Source organism: Xiphophorus hellerii, chromosome 6 (assembly GCF_003331165.1).
Source record: "Xiphophorus hellerii strain 12219 chromosome 6, Xiphophorus_hellerii-4.1, whole genome shotgun sequence".
Classification (NCBI taxonomy): Eukaryota; Metazoa; Chordata; class Actinopteri; order Cyprinodontiformes; family Poeciliidae; genus Xiphophorus; species Xiphophorus hellerii.
Genome location: NC_045677.1, coordinates 29944156 through 29958891, shown reverse-complemented (window position 1 = coordinate 29958891; position 14736 = coordinate 29944156). Strand labels below are relative to the sequence as shown.

Sequence of the window (14736 nt, the reverse complement as noted above, 5' to 3'; positions counted from 1 at the left end):
CACATTCGGAGCTGATGGGATCAGGAAGCGGCGGGTGTCCTGGACGGCGCCGCTGCATCTGGGTCAGCGCTAAGACCCGGCGATGATAATCCCAAGAATCCGAACCAGAGCCAAGTCATCCAGGCGCTGCTGCCCAGGAGGAGCTCAGGGAGTCAAGAGGATCAGGAAGTTCATCCGCTTCGTCCAACACCAGGAAAATCAGGAGGTCTTCAGCTGATAAATGATTCATCGGGACAGAGGAACGCAGGGAAGCAGAAGAAGTCGCCGTCACATCCAACATCATTTATTAATGCTCCACTCTAAAGACCGAGACAGAACCGTCCTCCGTCAACGCTGCTGCTGCGTCAGACGCCCCAGCAGCTCCAACTGGTTTCATCTGAGGGAATCTGGAGTCACTGGGAACAGAAACCTGACAGAAATCAATCCCACCTCTCGGATGAGGAGTTTCACACCTGCAGCCTCACCTGGGAACCAACTTTGGAACCAACTGGAACCAAGCTGGGAACAAACTGGGAACGCTCAGCGTCACATTCCTGATTCTCTGCTATCCCAGATAAACCCAACAGAACACCCAGAGACGGGAAGGTTGATGAAACTGATGAAGCTCATCGGTTCCTGAACATCAGAAACACAAAGACCTGAAAGGGGTGGAGGGGCTTTACCACACCTAGAGGATTATTACAGAGCAGCGCAGATGAAAGTGTTAGTGGGTTGGTGTGACCCAACATGTGAAGCTAAATGGAAAGAGGTAGATCTGTCTTATAGAGATATACCTCTACAGTCCTGGCTCGGAGATCATTGTTTTATTAAAAAACATATAGATTCTGACCTAATACCCTTATGGATAAAAGGACCATTGGACATATGGCATAAAATATTAAAGCAAGTAAAGACTGAAAGAAATGCTCGAATTTTAAGATGGCCAGTTTATGATAGAGATTTTCTCCCTGCAAGAATGGATAAGAGATTTACACAGTGGTCACAAAAAGGCATAACAAGTTATTGGAAGATTACAAAGAATAATGAATTAAAAAGTTTTAAACAACTTCAAGATAACTATAACCTGGAAAAATGTGACTTTTTTAGATACCTCCAGTTAAGGCACTACTACAATAAAAGTATAAAATATTTGGAGGAGGACGAGGCAGGTATACTTAAAATCCTATTAGATTCGAGCAACGGAAGACCTCCCAAAAAAACAATATCCAAACTATATGCATGTCTACAAACGGAGAGGAAATGTAATAAAACATATATTAAGACTAAATGGGAAAAAGAGGCCAAAATAACAATAAATGAAGAGGTTTGGTTAAATATATGTAACTCTGTGATTCACATGTCAAGTTCTGGCCTGTGGAAGGAATTTTCCTGGAAATGCCTGGTACGTTTTTTTGTTACACCGAACATTAAAAGTAAATATTGTAACGATACTGAAAAGGCAAAATGTTGGAGGAACAGTGGGAATGTGTCTGCAGGACATTTTCATATTTTTTGGGAATGTATTAAGATCGCACCCTATTGGTCAGAAGCAGGGGTGGGCAGTCCTGGTCCTCGAGGGCCGGTGTCCTGCAACTCTTAGATGTCTCCCTGGTCCAACACACTTGAATCCAACAGCTGAATCACCTCCTAGGTGCAGTCAAGTTCTCCAGAGTCCTGCTAATGACCTCATTATTTGACTCAGGTGTGTTGAAGTAGAGATGCATCTAAAAGTTGCAGGAGACCGGCCCTCGAGGCCTGGAGTTGCCCACCCCTGGTCAGAAGTGATAAAAGAAATCAACACTAAAATGGACTTAAATTTATGCTGTGACTTTACTGTGGTTTTCCTGGGTAATTTACCCAGGAACTGAAGAAATCTGATAGATATCTCCTACTGATATTATTATCAGGTGCAAAGAAAGCTGTAACTCGCCGGTGGCTTGATGTGGAACCACCGTCATGTTTGGACTGGAAGGACATTATTGAGGAAATTCACGCAATGGAGAGACTGACTTTCATTAAGACTTGCCACTTATAAATACAATAAATACAGGAGGAAATGGATCAGTCATCCGACACCAACTGTATAATTTATGTAACTGCCTATTTTCTTATTTTAGTTTTTTCCTTGTTATCACTCAACTGCTCCTGTCAAACTAGCTGCTCTGTAACTTTTTGTTAGCGGGTCTAACTGTTCAATGTATGTATGTGAGTCTCTAAAACTGCAAAAATAACAAAAATAAAGTTTTAAAAAAAAAGAAACACAAAGACCTGCCTGGATGAAAGAGGTTCTGGAACCAGAACCAGAACTAGAACCGGACCTCAGCTTCAACAGACTCCAACCTGACATCAGAACCACATCAGCAGGTCGGATCTGTGGTTCCGGGTCTCGATCAATGTCCTGGTCAATCAGCCAATATTTCCCTTCCTCTGCGGCTCCAGAACTGAAATTTCGGATTATTCTCCTGATCACTAAACGAGCCGCTGCTGAAGCGTCGCAGTTTGTTGGTCTTTGTGTCTGACGGCAGGTGAAGTTCGAGACGCTGTGAGCCGTAAACTGGGATCATCAGAATAAGTTTGATTTATTTATTAAAGATCCTGCAGTCATAATTTACTGCTGAAATGAACCAAATAAATCTGGGAGTCAGAGAATCTGAGGGAACAAGAATCAACGTTTACATTTGTCCGTCGCACCACTCCTGCAGTTTAAGGTGCAAAACTTTCTTCAGCTGAAAGTAGCTTCCAGTAATGCAGCGCTGCCCCTCCCCCCACATGTTGCTGCACACTGCCAGCCAGCTGGCTGAAAGGAAACTCATACAACTTTGTCAGAAAAAAGTTCAGTTCAGCTTTTTGGAAAATTTTTCCCACCACCAAAAACTATAAGAGCGCCCCCTATGGCTCCAGTCAGACTCTAAAACTCTAAAGCTGTTTTATTTTTTACTCCTCATCACTGATCAGAACCAAAGGACCCAGTTTTCTGGTTCTGATCCATTCGGTCGTTTTCCCCTGGGGTGTGAAAACTTCAGAAATATTCCCATGAACTTCCTGATTTCTGCTGGTTTAAAGCCTGTAAATGTGAGCTGGCAGCAGGATGAGCTGTAATGTGAAGGAGAGAAGTGATGTCACTTCCTGGAAACGGAGTAAAAATACCAGTGAGTCAGACTGGACCAGTAACTCCCTCCCAGCACCGTCTGAACTTCTGTTTTACTGGAAACATAAACTTCATGGGAACTGCAGCGAATTCACCTGCTGGTTAAACCATAACTCCTGTTTATTCTGCAGATTCTGGTTCCTGTTCTGACCCGACCCGACCCGCGTTCTGCTTACATCAACACCCAGACACGCTCGCCCCCCAGGCCTGACCTACGACTGGAATCCCATCCATTTCCTGGCCGGCAGCCCGGAAACCAAACATTCCAGCCCGTAAAAATCACCGGGCCCCGGAACCGGGCCAAGAACTGGGCCAAGAACCGGGCCGCAGAGGAAGGCAGGGGAGGGAAACCAGAGGAGGACACGGAAACATGCCAAACATTCCAGACACAAAACCTGGACAACAGCAACTCAGAGGGAGGAGCAACGTTCCCGTTTCATCCAGACACAACAGGAAAACCCGACCCGGACTGCCCGGCCAGTCCTCCAGGCCGGACCGCCCGGCCGGACCTCCAGGCCGGTCCTCCAGGCCGGACCGCCCGGCCGGACCGCCTGGCCGGTCCTCCAGGCCAGTCCTCCAGGCCGGACCGCCCGGCCGGACCTCCAGGCCAGTCCTCCAGGCCGGACCACCCGGCCGGACCGCCCGGCCGGACCTCCAGGCCGGACCTCCAGGCCAGACCTCCAGGCCGGTCCTCCAGGCCGGACCGCCCGGCCGGACCTCCAGGCCGGTCCTCCAGGCCGGACCGCCCGGCCGGACCTCCAGGCCGGACCGCCTGGCCGGTCCTCCAGGCCAGTCCTCCGGGCAGGACCTCTGGGCCGGACCGCCCGGCCGGTCCTCCAGGCCGGACCTCAGCAAACTTTCACGTTTCAGTCTGGAAAATGAGACAAACTGAAGCTGTGAAATGTTTTCGTTCAAATCATAAAAACCGATGAATAAATCCAGAAATTCAGGAAATCTTTAAATTTTCCTTCAAATATCTCTGATTTCAGTTCTGTTGGGTTTCCGGAACTTCCAGGTTTCTTTGCCAGAAAACAAAGTCAAAAATGATTGGCAGCACTAAGCCCCGCCTCCTGGCTCTGATTGGTGGTTTCTCCAGGCGGCAGCAGCAGCTCAGATGGATCTGTTCTCAGATGATTTTCAGAAACGGTAACATGGTGGAAACGGATTGAACTGATGCAGAAAAACAAGTTTTAGAAAAATCTGCAGTTTTAATGCAGGCGAGTCCTGGACGGTTCTGATCCGGTCACTGCAGCTCGATGAGGTAATGTTCTGGGTCCAGCAGCTGCCTCACCTCGCAGTCACTTCCTGTTTTAGTCACTGTGTGATGATGTCATAGATTAGGTCATCAGGCTGGTGGGAACCCGGTTCTGATTCTGGTTCTGGTTCTGACCTGAGGCCAGCAGGGAGGAGGATCCCACCGTCCAAACTTCAGGAGGAAACTGGTCCGACTTTTAGGAACAGTTTGAACCGGAACCCGTCTCGGATCTGTTCGGGGTCAAAGGTCAGAGGTCGGATCCAGAAGGAGGAAGCTTTCAGAACAGAACGTGAAGAGGAACAAACCCGCTTCAGTTCCTCTGCAGAACGTTTCCTCTCCTGCTCCGAGGCCACTGCGAAAGTAATCAGATTACTTCCTGTCGGCTGCCTGTCCGGCCACCCTGAAAGTAATCAGATTACTTCCTGTCGGCCGCCTGTCCGGCCCGCTCAGGAATGTAAACAAAAACCCGGATTCCTTCAATCAGCTGCAGGGAGGAAACAGGAAAACTGCTGCTGGTTCTTCCACCCAGCAGAACCGACCCGGTTCTGTTTCAGGAGACACACAGGAAGTTCAGCCGGTTTACAGGTTCCTGAGGAAGACGCTGCTCCTCTTGGCTGAAGAGATCTTGAACAAAACTTCAGATAAAATGTATATAAATAATTGAACTGGTGCAAATTAAACTGCAGGAATTGTGAAAATAAATGATGACTCAGCAAAACGGACTCAGATGTTTTAATGCGATTTGAAGCAGAACCTTCAGCTCTTCAAAGCGGTTCTGAACTTGATTCATTTTCAGAGAATAAATAACTTTCAGATTTCTGCAGCATCGAAAATTATCTACAAATAATAGATAATAATAGAAAAATGTTCATTTTGACTTGTGATAATTAAGTTTATGTCATAATAATCACATTATGTTTGTGCTTTGATCTGTTGAAATGTATAAATAAATTTAATTATCGCTGCTCAGTAGAAACAGATGATTTTATGCTCAAACCTGCGGGTTTAAAAATCCAGTACCAGAACCGGTACCAGACCTGGGAGAGAAACCAGTTCAGTCTGGATCCCAGGAACCAGAACCAGAAGTCCAGCAGCGTTCTGGACGGTTCTGTTCTGCAGAGGCGGTCCGGTTGGGTTTTTCCACTCCGGGTCCAGAAATAGAACTGGACTTATTTTGGGCCGGCGCTGTTTGTCCGGAGAGGAAATCCTGGCCTCCCCCCCACCGGGCCGGGTCGGGAGGAAATGGAAAGTTCCTCCCGACCCGGTTCTATTGTCCTACAGAACCTGCAGTCTGACAGGACAAACAGGCCGTCTGGGTACAAACCCAAACAGCATGGTTCTGGTTCTGGTCCTAACCTGCCAGGACCCGAAGGAACCAGAGTCAGAACCAGACTGTCTGGACCGTTCTACTAGGATCAGAACTGGTGGAGGAGATCCCAAACCGGGTCGAAACCGGGTCACTGCATGTTAAATGTTCTGGACCAGAACCAGAGGATGAAGGATCAACCGACACCTAACCAATAAAACCAGAGGAGAACCGGGCCGAACCGGCCCTGGAACCATGAAGAGGTTTTTATCTTGACCCAAACAGAAACGATCCGGCGAAACCCAGAACCAGAACGTCCTACAGAGAAGCTGACCCTGAAGGCAGCATGGCGCCGGTCCAGCAGGGAGTATCTGGTACCAGCGCCAGAGTCCAGCCGGGTGAGATCAGCTGACAGAACCGGCTGCTGACATCACAACCTGAGAGGGTTCTGGTGATGCATTCATGAACTGTGGGATAAAACCCTGCTGATGGTCAACATGCAGTCACCACCTGGAAGCTCCTGTTTCCTGTGGGCAGTGAACGCATCACCCAGAGCGCTGACAGCAGTGAGGCGTTCAGGTGACTCACGTCACCATCAGACTTCTGAGTCACGTTGCTGGGCTTTGGTCAGAACCCATACGGGCGACCCGGTTCTGAAACATCTGCAGGCCGGTTCCAGGTCACCTGGATGACATCACAGGTCACAGGTCACATGATCTGCTTCTCGGCCCACCTCCAGGTTCTGTCCAGGTCCGGTTTGGGCTTCATCCCATCAGAACCCGTCAGAACCGGCCTCCAGCCCCTGCAGCTGATTTAGCGGTGAAACATTTGAACACCATGGATGACCTCTGACCTCCACCTGGAGAACCCCTCAGGAGTCGGTTGTCATGACAACATGGTGACTAAAATATTCACCCTGACCAGATTATTGACGATTAATCTGAAGAACCGGGTCGGTTCCAGCAGAAGAGTTCACCCCAGAAGGTTCTGGGTAACTAAAGCTTCTGGACCGAGCAGAAAGGTTCTGGAGCTTCTGGCCTGGAGGTCAACACCTGACCCGGTTCTCAGTCTGACCCAAACTGCTCCAACAGAACCTGAACACTGGTTCTGACCCGAAAACTCCTTCAACTTTACAGGGAAAACCCAACAGGTTCTGGATCTCCACCGTGGTTCTGTTCTGGTTGAACAACCTTCAGGACGGGTTCGGAGAAGTTGGGCCTCAGAAACTGGATCCTGGCTCGGCTCAGGACCAACTGGGTCTATTTTTAGAGAACCGGTTTCAGGGTCAAACCTCCATGAAGTCCAGCTGCTGCGGGTTCTGACCCTCCTGGACCGGACCGTGTCCCGGTACCGGCCTCCCCTCCCCCTGGGTGAGTTCTGCTTACCGTAAACCCGGAGCCATCCCTGCTGCTGGGACACGGAGTCCCCCAGGATCCGGTCCACCAGCGGATCCAGGAGACCAGGTCCGCCCTGGAGGGAGTCCGGGTCCGCCGGTACCGAGTCAGGCTCCATGTCCGCCGAGGAAACTCGCTGTGCCGGGGAGAGGCTCCGGAGGGGCGCGTTAAGCCGGGAGGAGTGTGTGAAAGTGGGATAAAGTGAGAGTGTGATCCCGCATGGAGGCTCCGGGGCTCTGGCCGCCCCGCTGCTCCCTGCAGGCCGCTAGCTGCTCCCGCTGCCGCCGGCGGCGCTCCGGCTGGCCCCCCGGTCCTGCCTCATGGCTCCAGTTCTGGGAAAAACGGTCCAAACTTCAACCAAAGCTGCAGAAACAGGAAGCCGGGAACCTCCCCTGTCCTTCCCGCTGAATTACTCCCCACAGTCCGGCAGGCGGAGCGCAGAAAGCGGCTGGAAGTCCGGGATCCAGGCGGAGGACGGCGAGTCTCCGGCGGGCTGGAGGTCTGAGCTGCTGCCGCTCCACGGGAGCGCGCAGGCAGCGGGGCTGCGCTGCGACGTGCCAGCCCCGCGGGAGCGCGCAGGGAGATCCGGGAGGAAGACGAGGAAGTCCAGGACCTGATGAAGGCCGACCAGAACCAGAAGAGTCTGGGTCGAAACGGGACAACCCAGTTAAATATTATTATTATTATTATTATTATTATTATTATTATTATTATTATTATTATTATATCTAAGATCACCTTAAAGGTCCAAATCTTCGGAGTTTTAACCAAATTAGTGTGAATTTATGTTTTCAGTTCATTCATTCATCAGGTCTTTGATGCTGCATGGTGGATCAGTGGGAGCTGAAGAGACGTTAACTGATCCAGCAGCAGACGGTTCAACAGTTTATCATATGGACCACTGACGGTTCGGACGGCTCTGTGGTTCTGGAGCATGAAGACTTTTCAGGGTCAGAGGTCACGTTTTACATGGAGATGAAGGGTCTGGAGGAAAGAGTCATTATTATCACAGATTAAAAAAGACTTTATCCTAAAAAATGAAATGTTCTCATAACTGAAATGATCCAAGAGTCTTCAGTCTCCACCAGCAGTCAGTGTTTCAGTGACACGTGAAGAGGCCTCTGACTGAAGACTGTTGCTTTAAAAAGCCTCAGGATTCTTATGACATGCTAACAGCTCAACATCCAGAGATACGATTTCACAGTAACATCTGAGCTGGCAGCTCAGCTAATCCGCCACCTTTGCTTCTGCCGCTCCTCTCTAAATCTCTGTCTGGTCAGAAAGACGTTGGAGTCTGGGATGTGATCCCTGATGGATGGAAGAGATGGCTTTAACTTCCTCCTTTTCCTGGGATCTGGGGTCAAAGGTCAGGAACTATTAGAGCTTTTCAGATGCTAGCAGCTGCTCCCGGTAGTGAAAACAATACCACATTGCCACGGTTACGCATCATAACAACTGTCTGAAAACAGAAAGCATCCAGAACCAGGAGGACTGAAAATCCAAACATTCAACCAGAACATGGAAAGTCTGGAAACAGAACCAGTCAGAACCAGCAGAGCTGCTCTGTGCGGCGCCGTTCTGAAACCTGAGATCGAAGCTTCCTGTTGGGCCGCAGCGTTCTGGATGTTCTCCTTGGTTCTCCTTGGTTCTCCAGGGTCGTCAGTTCTCCTGCCGTCTCCCACCGGGTCCTTCACCACTCAGGAAGAGTCGGATCATGGTTCTGTTTCTGGTCCACTTTGTGCTTCTTTCAGAACAGTTCCTACAGTTGGTCCAGATTTAGGTATATTTTATTCATCTTGTGTTTGATCAGCAGGTTTGGTTTTCTCTTATTTTGGACCTTTTCTCTCTGTGATGAGTTCATTTCTATTGTGATCCTTTTTCTGGTTCTGGTTCTGACCCAGTCTGTATGTTCGGCCCTGATCCAGGGCTCTGTACCTCTCAGGGTTCGGGTAGAGCAGGTCCAGCTCCATCGGAACCTGACTGGTGTTCTGCAGGCAGCGCTCTGCCTCCCCCTGCTGGTCCCTATTGGTACCGCAGTTTTCTACCAGTTCGGTTGAAGTGGTGAACCGAACTCTGAGGAAGAACCGTTCAGATGAATAATTCTGTTTCAGTCAATGTGAACTGAAGTCTGAACCGGTTCTTCAGGGGAATCAGTTCTCTAGTCCACAGTTTGACCAGCAGGGGGCGTCAAAGCCCCAGGAAACTCCAACATGCAGGACAAGGAAGAACATAAAGTCTGCAGGAGCCTTTAGGGATTCAGTTTGAGAACATTTCCTCAAGAGATGACTGGTTTGGTGACATCATGAAGGACAATCCGTCCGTCCGTCCAAATCAACTTTATTATCCCCAGGGGGCAAAAAAAGATGAGTTTTGTCTTTACAACATGACTAATGTACAACTGAAGCATTACAAGATGTAAAACTTCATCAGTTGTTGAAATGTGTTACACAAACAAATTTGACTGATTGATACGTTGTGAACCTGGAATTGATCATGTGAATAGCAGCTGGAATAAAAGATTTTTAACAATATGGCTTCTATAAGGTAATTAATAATTCTGCCCACAGAGGAAGGAAGGCCTTCGTTAAAGACCGAGCATCACAGAGGAACTCTCAGCTCATTAAGAGAAATATGTCAGCGATTTTACTGCAAACCTTGAAAATACTTTGTAAGCAAATCTTGATTTTGGTGGAAAGTAACAAAAAGTAAGAACAGATTCAATAAAGCAAGATTAAAACGTAAAGAAAACAGAGCTGCAGACAGAAGTCCACATGTGGGAGAGCTTTCCTTACTTCACAATCTACCTGTGACTCAAATCTCAACTTTCCATCAATGATCACTCAGGTACTGATAGCTGAGGTCCAGCCTGGTCATTCAGCACCGGACAGACGGGATGTTCTGCCACGGCGGACCGGAGGCTGAGAAAACAGAGACACAAATACAGGAACACAAGGACTGGTGAAGGAGAACCTTCTGTTTACCAAAGCAAAAATATTCTAAAAACTTTTTATTTCGCTGTCAAAGCAAAGAGAATAAAATGTTTAGTAGATGGGATCAGAACCTCAGCCGATGCTTTAAGTGCAGAGTCGTTTCTTACCTAACTAGTCGTTAGCATAGCCGTCACTGCGGCCAGGTGAGTCTCATCCTCATCCTCCTCCTCATCCTCCTGCTCATCCTCATCTTCCTCCTCATCCTCCTGCTCATCCTCCTCCTCCTCATCTTCCTGCTCATCCTCCTCATCCTCCTCCTCCTCATCCTCCTGCTCATCCTCCTCCTCCTCATCTTCCTGCTCATCCTCCTCCTCCTCATCCTCCTGCTCATCCTCCTCCTCCTCATCCTCCTGCTCATCCTCCTCCTCCTCCTCCTGATCTTCCTCCTCCTCCTCATCTTCCTGCTCATCCTCCTGATCCTCCTCCTCATCCTCCTCCTCCTTCTCATCCTCCTCATCCTCATCTTCCTGCTCATCCTCCTCCTCCTCATCTTCCTGCTCATCCTCCTCATCATCCTCCTCCTCATCCTCCTGCTCATCCTCCTCCTCCTCCTCCTCCTGCTCATCCTCCTGCTCATCCTCCTCATCCTCATCCTCCTGCTCATCCTCCTCCTCATCTTCCTGCTCATCCTCCTGCTCATCCTCCTCATCCTCCTCCTCATCTTCCTACTCATCCTCCTGCTCATCCTCCTGCTCATCCTCATCCTCCTCCTCATCCTCCTCCTCATCCTCCTGCTCATCCTCATCCTCCTCCTCATCCTCCTCCTCATCCTCATCCTCCTGCTCATCCTCATCCTCCTGATCTTCCTGCTCATCCTACTGCTCATCCTCCTCCTCCTCCTCCTCCTCCTCCTCATCTTCCTGCTCATCCTCCTGCTCATCCTCCTCATCCTCATCCTCCTGCTCATCCTCCTCCTCATCTTCCTGCTCATCCTCCTGCTCATCCTCCTCATCCTCCTCCTCATCTTCCTACTCATCCTCCTGCTCATCCTCCTCCTCATCCTCCTGCTCATCCTCATCCTCCTCCTCATCCTCCTGCTCATCCTCATCCTCCTCCTCATCCTCCTCCTCATCCTCCTGCTCCTCCTCATCCTCCTCATCCTCCTCCTGCTCCACGGGACAAAAAGCTTTGCTGTAACTTTTAGAAAAGTTTTCAGACGGTTCATTGGTTGTGAGTTCAAGTCCCGGTAAGTCAAACTGATTAGCTTGGCTCTCACCAAACCTCCTACCTGCTGCTGTTTAAAGCTACAACGGAAAGACTTTTTGATCAAATACATAAATATTAATAATAAATAAAAAAGATGCCTTTTTGATTCCTGTTATTTTTGATAAACAATGTAATGTGATTACATTACATTGTTTATCAAACAATGTAATGTTAAGTTATTACAATGTAATAACTTAAATTTTATTTTTGTCCTCCATAACTTTACAACTGATTTCTAATTTAGTTGTATTTTTATTAAAATGCCATTTGGTCTTTTGAAAGAGATGAATTTTAAAGGTAGAGGTGGAAATGCTTCTTCTTCTCCGTCAGTTTTATTGTGGTTGGAAAACATTACCGCCCCCAACCGGTAAGGAGCGTGGACTCCATGGCAAACGCAAATAAATAAAATAATAGTAATAATATAAAACAGAACCTGATATCTTCTGCTTCCCGAATCTTTCTAATATAAATCAACCATGTCCAATTTAATTTCCATATGACCAAAATTCATAACTTGTTTTGTGGGCAAAAACATCCATCATGTCTGAGGCTCAACAGAGAAGATCCAGAAAAGGTTCTGAAAATATTCTGATGTTGCATCTCCATGCAGTCAGTGAGGAGAACCAGGAGCTCCACCAGCACATCCTCCGTCTGACCTCATCTGCTCTGCAGAATGTCTATAAGCTCAAATCTGGCTTTGAAATGTCCAGTTGATCAGTTGATCAGTTTCTCTTGTTTGTCCACAGGAGGAACAGCCACTGACCTGACAGGAGCGAAACCTGACAGAAAGTCCACTCAGACACAAAGTCCTGTAGTAGTTGGTTTTTATTATTGAAATGTTAGGTTTGGGTTTACAGGCAGGTGTGAACAGAGATGGAAAGAGAAATCCTGCAGGCTGAGCAGCTGCAACATGGCCACCAACATGAAGAACGACAGCAGATCAAACGGCCCATATAACTTAAAATACTGATCACAGAGCTGGAGCTGCGCAGGCTGCAGGCACCACAGGCGAGTCGCTGAAACAGACGGCAGGAAGACATTCTGGGGTCTGGTGGTCCAGGATCGGTCTGCGAGAATTTAAAACCTTTGCTGACGTACCAACAGCTGTCCTTTAAGGCGCGAACCGACTCGCCTGCCTGATGATGGGCTCAAAACCTCCTGAAAACCCACAAAGAATCAACACAAACAGTAAAGGTGGAAGGCAACAGCTCTCAGCCCTGTATACAAGCAAGCAGAGATAATAATAATTATAACAATTAGAATAATAACATACCACAGACGTTATGATAGGGGATATATTTTCACCTGGAGGTTTCAGTTGATTGATTGTGATCAGACATAATGGGGCTGCTCAGGATAAAATCAGCCAATCACTTATTTACACGCATAATAATAAACTCCTCGCTCTAACTCATAATAAAAAACATTCACTCAAAAATAAAACATTTGTAATAATTATTAGCACCAGTGTATCAGATAAAACTCTCGCTACGCAGAATGTACAAAGTTGCATAGTGTTTGGATGTGGAGACCGAGGCGAGGCGTTGCAGCGTGGGAACGCACCGTGAGCCGAAGCTGCCAAAGTCCAGAAGGGGTCATTCAGGGGTCATTCAGGGGTCGGAACGGGATTTTACACACAAAACAATCCAACAGGGGATCCGTCACGTTCCAACATTAGAACAGCATTTTAGCCGGTGAAACCAGGAAGCTTCAGATCGTTGGGAACAAATCATCTCTTTCAGAAGTTTCTGCCACAGACAGAACTCCTGGTTCACCCCTCAGGTTCTGATCGTCCTCCCACTGAGGAACAGTCGTCCAGGATCTTCTTCAGACTTTGTCCTGGAACATGCTAGCAGCTAGCTGGAAGCCGCCTGTCCAACCCGGGCTGCTTCCATCATGCTAATGAATACACAGAACCAAACCGGCTTTGAGAGTCCGAAGTTACGCTGTTCAACCTGAGACAACAAAAGTTTGCTAAGCTAGCATGCTAAGGCTAACAAGCTAACTAGTGAGCTAGTTAGTGAGCTAACTAGTGAGCTCACTAGTTAGTCTCTTTGCTATAGATAGGAGGTTAGCATGTTAATTTGGATTTATTGTGAAAAAACGATGCTGCTCAGTGAACCTAATCGCCTCCTCCTTCAATAGCACTGAAGATAAATTGTTTGTAACATGGAAAACTAGCTTACCAACATTAACCTCTCCAAGCTAATGCAAATGTTCCGTTGCTAATTATTGTGACAAATAAAAGTCATATTTAAATATTAATCTATTTCCAGGAGAAAATCAGCAGTTGGACTCAGTAAAATGTTACTACACTTAAAAAATGTGCAGAAGTCTAACGAGAAACTCTGTAAGACCTTCAGAAAACCTGGAGACCTGCTGCTGAAGGTGACCTTGATTAAAAGGTCTGGCAGGATAAAATGAATCCAAACGCTGCAAATCAGACCAGAGCGTTAAGTTCAGGTATTGCTGTTCATCTGGAGCCAACCTTTAAAATGTTTCTCTATGAAAACAAACATTAACTTTCATTTATTGTGGTCAATAAACAGATTTGGTTGCTGAACCATTGAAGCTGCTGGTAAGCTCTTAATTATGTGGGACATTTTGTTTCTGTCTGTGACGGAAAACTTCTGCTTCCCAAAGAATTCCCAACTTCTATCAAGACTGAAATGTGGAAAATTGTAAATGAGAAAGAGTTTGGGTCTGGTTGTATCTGTCTGGACTTTGGCAGCTTCCCTGCAGCAGTTTATGTGACTTTACAAAACACTGCCACCTGCTGGAGGTGTGAATACTGCAGAAAAGAGGACTTGAACTATTTTCCCTGCTGTCCGTATCGAGAGCGTAGCTTCAGGAAGAGGATCTGAGAATTCCTTCACGTGTTGAATGTTGGAGACAAAAATATGGCGAGGCGCCAGAGGGCTGCAGTCACGTTGGGTTTATGGTTCTGGTTGTCTCTCCGAGGTTCGTCTGCCTCGCTGCCCAGCGTCTCTGCACCGCACAGTTCACTGTAACGACGCCGCCGTCACCAGCAGCTGCCTCTCTACTGGGCGTGGCTGAAATGTTGGCAAAGAAAGAACTGTTTTGGTAAAAGTCGGCACGCTTCCCGGAGTGTTAGATGTGAGCGTGGAGGAAACGGGGCGGCTGGACGATGTGGGCGGGGCTAAGGCTGCTCCAGCGACGGCGTGTTGAAGCAGCCTTCGGGTAACGTTGCCTTGATGTCGTTCAGGTTGTTGATGTCGCTGCGGATCTCTCGGATCTGCCGGTCATAGTCGTCGATCATCTGCTTCTGTGTGCTCGCCACATCATTCAGCTCCCTCAGCTTCTTGTCCAGCTCGCTGCCGGCCATCTTGTCCTTGGCTCGCTTCAGAGACTCATCAATCTGGTTCAGTTTGCTAAGATCCACTTTATCAATGTTTCCTGCAGAAACACGTGACAGTTAGTCTGTGAGTCACAGCTAA

General features: G+C 47.9%; 3 protein-coding genes and 1 long non-coding RNA gene across 4 annotated transcripts in view; 2 read left to right on the top strand and 2 right to left on the bottom strand.

Annotated features, from left to right (window-relative positions):
* Positions 1-7560, bottom strand: part of rasal2 (RAS protein activator like 2) — a 48367-nt gene extending 40807 nt beyond the window's left edge. The window contains exon 1 of the mRNA XM_032564379.1: positions 7074-7560. Within this exon, the coding sequence (XP_032420270.1) occupies positions 7074-7200 (127 nt within the window). The 5' untranslated portion in view covers positions 7201-7560. The remainder of the gene's footprint in view (positions 1-7073) is intronic.
* On the top strand, positions 585-2016 carry LOC116721017 (uncharacterized). The gene is made up of 2 exons (XM_032564588.1): positions 585-1521; positions 1754-2016. The coding sequence occupies exons 1-2, from the start codon at positions 695-697 to the stop codon at positions 1845-1847; spliced, it is 921 nt and encodes a 306-aa protein (XP_032420479.1). The 5' UTR covers positions 585-694; the 3' UTR covers positions 1848-2016.
* Positions 7561-7597: 37 nt separating the features above from the next.
* On the top strand, positions 7598-12509 carry LOC116721106 (uncharacterized). The gene is made up of 2 exons (XR_004339523.1): positions 7598-7748; positions 12025-12509. It is a non-coding gene; the product is annotated as an uncharacterized LOC116721106 (long non-coding RNA).
* Positions 12086-14736, bottom strand: part of lamc1 (laminin, gamma 1) — a 45905-nt gene continuing 43254 nt past the window's right edge. The window contains exon 28 of the mRNA XM_032564369.1: positions 12086-14695. Coding sequence (XP_032420260.1) covers positions 14439-14695 — 257 coding nt within the window. The 3' untranslated portion in view covers positions 12086-14438. The remainder of the gene's footprint in view (positions 14696-14736) is intronic.